A 12,059-nucleotide genomic window follows, 5' to 3' on the forward strand; every position below is an offset into this window, starting at 1 on the left:
TCAGATCAGACCCCCCCTCCCAGTTTGAGAATCCTCCACCCCTAACTCTGCCCCCTCTTACTGTTCATTGAATATCAGGCAGGAGGAATGCCCACTCCCTCCTGCCTTGAAGGGCCACCTCTTCAAAATGGCAGCCCTGCCCTTCCCGGTGCATCCTGGATGCACTGGAAGGGGCCAAAGGTTCTGATTGGCTCAGGCGCCTAAAGCCCCTCCCCTCAGGTGTGAGCCAATCAGGGCCTTAGGCCTCTCCCAGCGCATGCCGGTGATGCACTAGGCGGAGCCTAACATTTAGACACAAATTTCTGCCTAAATTTATTTGTGTAACTTGCAATTGATTCTAGTTAGTGCCAATAATTGCTTGTTGAAAGGCCAATTATTGGTGCTAATTAGGCCCGGTATGGTATGTCTAATGTTTTGATAATATGCTGCATCTCACCCTGGGTAGAATTTCCTTGTGAAAGTAAGTTATAAAAATCCATAAATAATATTGCATAAACTTAGAGCTCCTTTTACGAAGGCGCATTAGCGGTTTAACGCACGTAATAGCGTGCGCTAAACTGCCGGCCGCGCTAGCCGCTACCGCCTCCCCTTGAGCAGGCGGTAGTTTTTCAGCTAGCGCGGGGGTTAGCGCGTGATAAAAATTTGCGTGCGATACAGCCGCTAACGCAGCTTCGTAAAAGGAGCCCTTAGGGTTACTAGACATCTGGATTTCTCCAGACATGTCCTCCTTTTGAGGACATGTCCGGGGGTCTGGACCATTTTTCAAAACCCAGCACTTCGTCCAGGTTTTGAAAAGCCTCCTCTTACTCGCGTTGGGCAGGAGGCAATTAAAACTGTAATGCTGATATGATGATAAGATGAAACGAAAATCAAATATTTTACCTTGAGGACAGGTGACAAAAAGACTGAAATGCCAGTGAGGATAAAAGCAAAGAGACCAGTCACTCTTTGCTCCCTATAAACAACAGGTATAAAGTCAGCAGAAAATCCATACATTTCCCATCTACAGAACTTCTGTCATAACACTTTTTCTACTACTACTAGTATTATTTCTATAGCGATACCAGATGCATGCAGCGCTGTACAAAGTCACAAAGAAGAAGATAGTCCCTGCTCAAAAGAGCTTACAATCAAAACAGCCAAGACAGACAAACAGGATGTCATGGATACAGTTAAGGGGAAGGGTTAATCAGCTGACTGGGTTGGAGGGCAGAGAGGAGTACAGGACAATCAAGTCATTGTGACATCACTGAGGAGGTTGGCTCTTATTGGTGGAATGAGGCATTATGACATCACAATCTCAGCTCTGCTTCCCAAAGACTGAAACTCTTCACACTACTACTACTATGAATTATTTCTATAGCGCTACCAGACGTACACAGCAATGTACAGAGTCACAAAGAAGACAGTCCCTGCTTGAAAGAGCTTACAATCTAAACAGGCAAAACAGACAAACAGGATGTCATGGATACAGTTAAGCAGAATGGTTAATCAGCTGGCTGGATTGGAGGGCAGAGGAGTAGGGTTATAAATTCTTTATGATGCCTCTTTCTGTTGCCCCACAACCATGGCCTGTGCTTCTCCTAGGTTGCCTGACACAGCCCCTGAAGCCCAATGTGGCCAATGCCACAGCTCTATTTTTGTTGCAATGCCAGGCCCTCCACTGCCACTACAGCAACACATCATGGTGCTACAACCAGTGAAGCCCTTCTCTCCCGTGATTTGGCCCATCTCAATATCATTCATTTCCCTCGTTTTAAATTACTAGGAGTCTTGAAGTTGATGTGGCCCATCCTGCAGACACAACCCCACAGCCTGAGGCAACCTAAAGCTTCAGTCTGACTCCTCCCATGCATCCCATGGTACTAGATTATATGCATGTTCAAAACAGACATTATGTTAATATTCAGTTTTTGTCTGTATGGGAAACACATGAAGCTGTAGTACCAGCACTGGCCATTAGATGTCAATATCATCTATGAGAAGCTGCAATACCAGCAACAACCACAAAGTCAGTCTTTCCCAGATGCTCTATGTTATTATAATAGACTAGTCTTATAGCCCATTACATTAACGGGTTCTAGAATATATGTGTGTGTGTCTCTCTTTATTTCTTTCTCTCTCTCTCCTTAGCCGCTTTCTTTCTTTCTGTCTTTCTTTTTCCTTGGCTGTCCATCACCACCCCTTGCCTGCTCCCCCTGTCCATTCTCCCTTCCTTTTACCTCCCCTGTGTCCACCACCACCCCTTCACTGCTCTCCTTATGCAGCAGCAGCCCTTCTCCCTTTGTTTTACCTCCCCCCCTGTCCATCAGCACCTCTTTCCTTCTCCCCCTGTCCAGCAGTAGATGTCTCTTCCTTTTTCTCCCACCCTCCTCCTTCTTATTCCTATGATACACTTACCTTGCTCTGCCCCTGATCAGAGGTTCCCGACAGTCGCCCAGTTGCACCCATTGGAAAAGTTCCTTCTGCCGCATCCCGCACCCCTCCTGACACGACTCCCGCTGTCTTTCTTTCTGTCTCTGTCCCTGGCCCCCTTTGTCTGTTTGTCTTTCTGTATATCTCCCTGCCCGTGTCTTTCTTCTTTTCTTTCTTTCTGTCTCCCTTCCTCCCTCTGTCTGTCTGTCCAAAGCAGCATTCCCTCCCCCTTCCATTTCCCTCCCCCCACACCAGTTCCCTGTGCCTGCATTAGCGTTTCCTCTACCCCCTTTCCCTTCCCGCAGGCCCGACTACACATGGCGATTCAAGCAGCGTGTCCAGCAGTCTTCACAAGCTGCTTCGGGTCCTTCTACTGGCCTGATTTACTCTGGCACGTCCGGAGCAAATCAGGGCAGTAGAAGGGCCCAAAGCAGCATGTGAAGACTGCTGGACATGCTGCTTAAATCGCCAGTCGGGCCCGCGGTAAGGGAAGAGGGGGGAGGGGGCAGCAAATGAGTCGAGTCCCGGGCAGCGGAAAGTTGCTGGGCTCCTCGGTGGGGGCGCTGAGTGGCCGCGATCCGTCTCCTCCCAGACACCCCCCCCCCCCTCCGCTGGAGGAGCGGATATCGGCAGTTACAGCCGCTGGCTTCGGCGTCTTCTATCCACTGTGGCCAACCCTAGCGGAAAGAGGAAGTAGTCAGAGAGGGCGGCCCGCAGTGGACAGAAGACAGCAAAGCCAGCGTTCTCTTCATTTAAAAGCGGGTGAGCCGGCGAGAAGGAGGAGGTGGTGGTTTTGGCCGTGAGTGAGGGCGGGAGGGGGGAGTCGCCGGCTGTGCTGTGCTTTCCCGATCGCAGTGGCGCTGCTGTTGGTGTCAGAGCTCGCCGCCTTCTCCGACCTTCACCGGGCCCTTTGAAAGCAGCGCTAGGTGGAGAGTAGGGAGGCTGTTATGAGGTAATACGCGCGCATGCGCACTCATGCGGCCACATCCCGACAGAAAAGGGATCAGGGAACACGCTTGTCGCGAGTGCGCATGCGCGGGCTAGCATTTTGTTCTTTAAGATATATGTGTATATAGATAGCCACAGGCATATGGAAACTGAGATTTAAATAATTGCTTCACATTTATATGAGGATTTACATTCTTTAGAATATTATAATGCATTGTTTCCAGGCAGCATTTGTCTACCAATAATTTTATAAAAGGCTGTCCAACTATACTGTTTTTGAAATAAATAAAAATAAAATTCTTGCCATAGATCAATACATTAGTTTGGTATATAATGCCAAAGTCTAATGTATATCGCTAATGATTACACTCGGGCCTTCTTGGGCTAGTTCTGAGAGTTTATATTGCCTTTATAAAATAGACTTTATAAAACTGGTCTTTTAATCTAGATGTCCCGATATAAACTTACTCCAGTGTAAGAAATCATTCCATTTGCCTTCTCCACTGCTAAAGTCTTGAGTTTTTAACTAACTGTGCTAACAAGTCTTGCAAGACTATGGAGTGCCACTCGATTCAGATTGCAAGACTAGGGTTACCAGACGACTGTGAAAACCCGGACATGTCCTCTTTTTAGAGGATTGTCTGGGAGCCCATACGGACTTTCCAAAGCCCGGTAGTTTGTCTGGGTTTTGGAAAACCCTGACCTCTTGATCGCATCTGGAGGACCTCTGAGTATGTGCGGATGACATCACATGCATCTGCGCCTGCTCGGAGGCCCTCCAAGCGCGGCCCGGAGGTCGGAAAAGAAAGACGAGGCTTTGTGAGAGTGGGAATTGGGGCGGGGCTAAAGGTGGAATGTCGCAGGGTTGGGGGGCGGAAGAGGGTGGGGCCATGTGTCCGGGTTTCTCCATGGAAAAAATCTGGTAACCCTATGCAAAATCAAACCTGGCTAGCAAAGGACGACATTATGATCTTGAAGCACTGCCCCCTGCTGACCTAGTAGGATCAGAGGAGGAAAACAAGAAGCTGTGTGCACTGGGATGGGAAGAAAAGCAGATAGAAGATTGGACCTAAATATGTGGAAACGAATGCCATGACTTTTACATGTGCAGGAGTTAAGTTGTGGAATAGCCTTGTGGATCAAATTCGAAAATGTAGAGACAGGAACTCATTCAGGAATATGTTAAAAACATAACTATTTGTAGACGCATTTCTTTGAGCAATTGACCTTATGTAGGGATTGAATCTGTTTGTTTTTTCTTCCTATCTTGTTTTGAATTTTTTAATAATATTTTATGTATGTAACTTTTTGTAAACCGTTTTGGAAAAAAACAGTATAGAAATTTTAAAAATAAATAAAGCAGGCCGACTACAAGATATGAGTTTCTTTTTTTTTTTTTACCTGATTCCCAAGAACTTGGGCTGTTCCCCAGGAGCAGATGTTGTTGTTTCCATTTTAAGGCTATCCATGTGCGCTAGAGAGATAACTGTTGCCGACACATACCATGGAAGACCCATCAATGATGTGATGATGAGAAGGACTGCCACACAGAAAAAATCCAGATGAAAACCTGCCCCTTTCTGAAAAGAGACCAAACTTCAATATTTCTACAGATCAATTTTCCACACTCTTAAGTAAAAGTGTAACATACAGTGGATGCCCAGAGTGCACAGGTATCTGCTCTAGGGGTTCTTGAGTACCCCCATTCTAAGATCTGCTTTCCGTATCACCTCCTCACTCTCCTAAATCCAGGGTAGCTGAAAGGAAGGGAGAAAGTGAAGAGATGATGCAGGAGGGTAGATCTTATTCTAGGAGTACTCAGGTAACATAACGGAGTAGCGGCCCATCCAGTCTGCCCATTAGTTACTCTCATTAAAAATGAATGAAATTAACTTGTCTCTTCTTTGATATTTCTGGGCCATAGATTAAAGTCCACCTGGTATTGTCCTAGGTTCCGACTGCTGAAGTTGCCATCTAATCAAGCCATTGTGACATCACTGCTGAGGTTGGCTCTTAGGCATTGGTGGAATGAGGCATTATGACATCACAATCTCAGCTCTGGAATGTTGCTACTCTTTTGGGTTTCTGCCAGGTAACAGTAAAATACGGCAGATAAAGATGTGAACGGTCCATCCAGTCTGCCCATTAGTTACTCTCAATAAAAATGAATGAAATTAACTTGTCTCTTCTTTGATATTTCTGAGCCATAGATTAAAGTCCACCTGGTATTGTCCTAGGTTCCAACTGCTGAAGCTGCCAACTAAGCTCACTCCAGCCTATCCAACCATCCTATTGTTTGTAGGATATCTACTGTAAAGTCTGGCCAGTAACGTCCTCATGTTCCAAGTTAGTTGAGTTCCCACTGATGCCCTCCCCAGCCCAACCTACACAGAACATGCATCCATGATGATAGGTAATGAAAATTCACTTTATAGAAAGAGCTCACAGTGGCGTTACCTGATTTCCTCTTTTAAAAAAATAGAGGACACCTGATCTTGCCCCATTCTGCCCCCACCACGCCCTGCTCTGTCCTCAACCCCACCCCCACACAAACCTTCCTCCAACTTGGGGCTGCATCTGGAGGACCTCCATGAATGCACAGAGGCCCTCTGAGCTTGGGGCCTGCCATAACCTGGACAAACTACCAGGTTATGGAACGCGTTGCCAGAGGTTGTGGTAAGAGCAGATAGCGTAGCTGGTTTTAAGAAAGGTTTGGACAATTTCCTGGAGAAAAAGTCCATAGTCTGTTATTGAGAAAGACATGGGGGAAGCCCACTGCTTGCCCTGGATCGGTAGCATGGAATGTTTCCACTCGTTGGGGATTCCGCATGGAATGTTGCTACTATTTGGGGTTCTAGAATCTTGTTGCTCTTTGGGATTCCAGAATCTTGCTATTCTTTGGGATTCTGTATGGAATGTTGCTACTCCTTGAATTTTGGCCAGTTACCGGGAACCTGGATTGGGCACCATGAGAACAAGCTACTGGACTTGATGGACCATTGGTCTGACCTAGTAAGGCTATTCTATGTTGTTATGTTCTTATCCTTTCAGGCATCTGGACAATCCTCTTAAACGCAACATCTGGTAACCCCAGAGTGATGGATACCTAAAGTTGCTGTAGAACCCCAGGATTGTGGTACACAACTATGACAGACTAGTGAGAGATGTGTAATAGAGTAAACATTACACACGATATTGAAAAGAGATTAATTGGGCTGGAGAGGCAGTGACGTATCAAGGGCAGGAGGTGCCTAGGGCAATGATGCCCCTCCGTTCCTTCCTCTCCACCCCCTGCTTCCCCCACTTCTTCCTCCCCCCATGCCCTCCCTCCCCCATATCTCATTAAATCTTTGCCTGCACGAGCAACTTTTCCGGCCTGCTGCTCGCGCCAGTATTGACTTTCCCTTGGACTGTAGTGTTAACCACCGCGCTACACTCTCTGAGCCCAGCACTTCTTCTGTCCACAATAGGTCAACCCTTCCTTACCCCTTGCAACATATTCTCTGGGATCTCTGGGCATCTCACCATTTTGCATAGTATCACGAGATCCTCAGGGGGCCCTCTGTAGCCCTATATAACACTAAAAAGACCTTAGAGCAAATCCCAACCTTCCAAGACCCTAATCATATCACTGAAGTGACTTTTGAGACACTCTGACCACATACCACATACAAGAGATGTTTTGGAGGTCCGAGTGAAATATGGAGTGCCCAGAAGCCATTTTGGTTTAATGGGAATGAGTTTGGGAACATGAGGGCCCTTACAAGGGCTCTTGGATGCTTGGAAGAAGTGCACCGAGTGAGAATTTAACTCAGATCTCTTACATGGAAGGCAAGAATGCTGCCATTGAACCACAGATAACAAAAGGGGTCTGGAATTGTCAATTGTCTATCATTCATTGTATGCCAGCCACATTAATTGCATTGTTTTAAATTTGGGTTGTCAATAAACTCTTATCCAGATCATTGGTTCCACTTCTTGCTTTGTTTTGGATTCTACTGAACCACCAAAGCCATAACTTGGATGCTTGAAGGTTTGGAGTGTGGGAGGAGTTAGCATGGTAGCCTGAAATTTCAGTCCTCAAGTTCAGTGGTGTGGTAAGGGGGGGAGTGGTCCACCCCAGGCACTGTGTTAGTGGGGGCACCGGTACCCGTCCTCCTTTCCGCCTCCGCTCCTTCCTGCCGACCCCCCCCTGACCCCCGCGATGTGCATACACCCCTTCCCTTCCTTCGTACCTCTTTTATTTTCCTGGTGTCAACAGTATCACGAATTTGCTGTCCACGTCGGTGTCGGCTCTCTCTGGCATCACTTCTGGGTCCCGCACCCAGGAAGTGACGTCAGAGGGAAAGCCGACACGATGCGGGCAGCAAGCTTGTAATGCTGCTCACGGTAGGAAAATTACAGAGGTGCAGGGGAAGGGGAGCGCATGGGGGAGGGGTGCCACTCACCCATACTACGCCACTGCTCATAATTCATAATAGATTGAAGCCTTGAAGAAGAAATAAAGGAGCTCAAAAAAAGCTCCCTTTCACTGAGCAGAGCATCCGGATCCTGATTTTCGGCCTAGAGTTATCCAGAAACCCTAAAGAAGTAGAACTGACCTGTAACTTGTATTCCTTGCGGTTAAGGATGACAGCTGTGACCTGCTGATCCATGAACAGTAAGATAGTAACTAAAATAGCAGGAATGCCGGCAGCCAGACACGTCCACCATGGATTCTCTCCAAATGGAAGCACAATCCATCCTCTGCTAGGGTTTGTTGGCTTTACAAGAAGACCATAAAAAAATAGGATTTTAAATTCTGAGTAACATGAATTCCTACAGAAGCAAAACTTCACTGAGTTTGAGGATAACTTGGTATAGATCATATAGACTAAAAAATGGACAATTAGATCTGTGTGTTTATATATCTATATCTATATATACTGTATACACCAGGGATCTCAAAGTCCCTCCTTAAGGGCCGCAATCCAGTCGGGTTTTCAGGATTTCCCCAATGAATATGCATTGAAAGCAATGCATGCAAATAGATCTCATGCATATTCATTGGGGAAATCCTGAAAACCCGATTGGATTCCGGCCGGTTCGGAATTGCCCATGTCTGTTCTAGACCAGGGATCTCAAAGTTCCTCCTTGAGGGCTGCAATCCAGTCGGGTTTTCAGGATTTCCCCAATGAATCTGTATTGAAAGCAGTGCATGCAAATAGATCTCATGCATATTCATGGGGGAAATCCTGAAAACCCGACTGGATTGCGGCCCTCAAGGAGGGACATTGAGATCCCTGGTATACACTATATATATATATATATACTAGTGTTTAAGCCCGTTACATTAACGGGTGCTAGAATATATGGCTGTCTGTCTTTCTTTCTTTCTTTATGTCTCTCTCCCTGCTCCTGTTTCTTTCTTCCTTTCTTTCTGTCTTTCTCCCTCCTGCTATTTTTTTCTCTCTCTCCCTGGCACCCTTTGCCTGTCTGTCTTTATTTCTGTGTCTCTCTGGTCCCCTGTCTGTCTTTATTTCTGTCTGTCTCTCTCCCTAGCCTCCTTTGTCTGTCTGTATTTCTTTCTGTGTCTCCCCCCCCCCCCCACTTTCCTTTGCAGAAGCAGCAGTGCTATTTCCCTTCCCCTCCAGATCCCTGTGAAGTAGTAGCAGCATTTCCCCCCACCCACCCCCCATTCCCTTCTCTCCCCCCCCCACTTTCCTTTGCAGAAGCAGCAGCGGTATTTCTCTTTCCCTCCAGGTCCTTGCTGAAGCAGTAGCAGCATTTTCCCCCACCCCCCATTCCCTTCTCTCCCCCCCCCCACTTTATTTTGCAGAAGCAGCTGTGATATTTCCCTTCCCCTCCAGATCTCTGAGAAGTAGTAGCAGCATTTTCCCCCACCCACCCCCCATTCCCTTCTCTCCCCTACCACCACTTTCCTTTGCAGAAGCAGCAGCGGTTTTCCCTTCCCCTCCAGGTCCCTGCTGAGTAGTAGAAACATTTTCCCCCACCCCCCATTCCCTTCTTACCTTGAGCTGCCCTGCTCCGTTCGGCCCCTCCCCCTTCCCTTCCCGTGTGCTGGCCTGCTGCGGCTGAAGGTTTTTTTCGGCGACTCCTCCTGTTAAAACTCCCCCCCCCTCCCGCAACCGCTCCTGTTCAAAGCGGCCTGCTGAGGTTCGCGGCCGCTGTAACGAACCTCGCAGGCCGCTCTCCAACTCGGTAGCATGTTCCCTCTGACGCGATTGCGTCAGAGGGAACGTGCTACCATGTGGAGAGCGGCCTGCGAGGTTCGTTACAGCGGCCGCGAACCTCAGCAGGCCGCTTTGAACAGGAGCGGTAGCGGCTGTTGCAGGAGGATGGGGGGGAGGGGGGGGAATTCGTGAGCGGCGGCAGGACCATGAGGCGGGATTGAGTTTTTCGGCTTACCCTATCTGGGGAAACCGCCGTGCCAATTTCAAAGCAGCTGCTTTTAACATAGGCGTAGCTGAACTGTACCTGATGGAGGAAGGGAAGGAACGGTGGGGCAAATTTCGTCAACGGCAGTCCTTGTGCGGTTCGAGAGAGGGGGGGGGTGGAGTCGGCGACTTGCAGCTTCGCGTGCCTCCCACCCCCCCTTCCCTCCGGCTCCGCCGCCGATAGTCTCCACCTGCATTGCCCCTGGCGCAGCACTCACCGGCCCGTCGGGCGGGGAACGGAGGAACAGGTTCAGGGCTGCCAGGGGGGGAGGATTGAGTCCGGCTGAGACTGGCAGGAAGAGGAAGGCGGAGCAGATGAGCCGGCACCGAAAAAAACTTTAAAGAGCCAGCCAGACCGTGAGTGCGAGCTGTTGTAAGTTTGCATGTGCACTCTTGCCGGCCACGGACATACGGATCACGGAAGCACGCGGATTAGACTGCGCATGCGCCGCCTACGGTTTTATTATATAGATATATATATATACTGTATACACATATACATATACTAAGGGCTCCTTTTACTGAGGTGCGCTAATGGTTTTAGCACGCGCTACAATGCCGCGTATGCTAAACGCTAGCGCCTCCATGGAGCTTGCGTTAGTATTTTTCGTTTAGCGCATGGTTAGTGCACGCTAATCTTTAGCGCGCGCTAAAAACGCTAGCGAACCTTAGTAAAAGGAGCCCTAAGCTTTTATTATATATATATATAATATATACGCTTAGTATTTTAGACAAGACTTGTTGAATGTGGAACACGACCACAGAACTACAGATATTTTGTTATGTGGTCTTATATCAGTGGCGTGAAATGAGGGCTTTCAGGGGATTCAGTGAATCCCCAGCTCTACAGCCCTGCTCAACCAGTCAAACTGCATCAAACAAAACAAACTCCAAAAAATAAAGCAGGTCTCTTGGGCCCTCGCAGTATTGATCTCAATTTGATTGGCTGAGCAGCATCTGTCTGTTACCTGCTCAACCAATAACATTCAGAGCAGTGCCCTCAGGGCCTTTAGGGGGTGGGTTGAATCCCCTGAAGGCAGGGCAGGATTAACCAGTAGGCACGTGCCTAGGGCCCGAAATTGTCAGGGGGGCCCAATGAAAGAGGGCATCAACATCGTTTTTTCCAAACGGCGATGGGCCCCTCCAGCATCGATCGGCAACACGGGCCCCCACGATTGGTAATGCGGGCCCCCCCCCCCCCAATCGGCAACCAGCGCCCCCTCCATCGACGGAAAGTAAGACAAGCAAGCAACTCGGGTAAGAAATGCAACGGGAACTGCAATTGTGCAAGCGGTGCTGCTTGCCCAAAGCTTCCCTCTGACGCAGCTTCCTGTTTCCGCTTGGGTGCATGGTGGGGTGGGACGGGGCAGGGGGCCCAGTGTATTTGTGTGCCTAGGGGCCCTCAATGAATTAATCCTGCCCTGCCTGAAGGCCCTAACTGCCACTACGCTGAATCCTCACAGAGTAGAGCTCTAGGCGGGTTACTGATTGCATGCCCTTTGCAATGGCTTCTATACATACCAGCGTTGCAAAGAGTTTGTATAGAAACGGTAACTGATAAAACGTTGATTATACCTACAATAAATGATAAGAAACTAAAGGCTAGATTCACTAAACCTTCCGATCCTGTCCCGACAATTCACTAAACAGCTTCCCGATCAGATCCGATCCACCCATGTGGAAATGGCATGCAAAAGTAGGAAGCCATCGATTCACCAAGCAGAAGAAGAAACACTGGTTGGGTTTGCCAATCCGAAAAAGAAACGACTGCTGAGGAACAGTCGCTTTCCTATCCTTGCTGACTCTCCTGCCCGGTGTCAGGTCAAAAGCGCGCTGGGACAAAGGCGTGCGCCGCAGAAAATTACAGTTTTTACGGCTCCGACCGGGGGGAGGGGCGTGGGGGGGAACCCCCCCACTTTACTTAGTAGAGATCGCGCCGCATTGTGGGGGCGTTGTGGGGGGTGGGGGGGTTGTAACCCCCCATTTTTCTGAAAACTTCACTTTTTCCCTGTTTTTAGGGAAAAAGTTAAGTTTACAGTAAAATGTGGAGGGTTACAACCCCCCAAACCCCCCACAACGCCAGCGCGATCTCTATTAAGTAAACTGGGGGGGCTCCCCAACAAAACCCCCCGTCGGAGCCCCTAAAAACTGTAATTTTCTTTGGCGCACGCCTCTGTCTTGCGCTCAGTTGTCGGCGCGCGCCTTTGTCTTTCGTGGGGTTGTCTATGAACCCTCCTGCCCTCTTCCGCCCTGAAATAT

At 48.5% G+C, this 12,059-nt stretch overlaps 1 protein-coding gene across 4 annotated transcripts in view; it reads right to left on the bottom strand.

Annotated features, from left to right (window-relative positions):
* Window positions 1-12,059, bottom strand: part of LOC117351648 (electrogenic sodium bicarbonate cotransporter 1-like) — an 84,701-nt gene that overhangs the window by 21,241 nt on the left and 51,401 nt on the right. For all 4 annotated transcript variants that reach the window (XM_033927234.1, XM_033927233.1, XM_033927232.1 and 1 more), the window contains 3 exons: window positions 7,965-8,126; window positions 4,765-4,943; window positions 883-955 (listed from right to left, as the gene is read on the bottom strand). In XM_033927234.1, the coding sequence (XP_033783125.1) occupies window positions 883-955; window positions 4,765-4,943; window positions 7,965-8,126 (414 nt within the window). The remainder of the gene's footprint in view (window positions 1-882; window positions 956-4,764; window positions 4,944-7,964; window positions 8,127-12,059) is intronic.

The sequence above is a fragment of the Geotrypetes seraphini genome, chromosome 18, assembly GCF_902459505.1.
Source record: "Geotrypetes seraphini chromosome 18, aGeoSer1.1, whole genome shotgun sequence".
Lineage (NCBI taxonomy): Eukaryota > Metazoa > Chordata > Amphibia > Gymnophiona > Dermophiidae > Geotrypetes > Geotrypetes seraphini.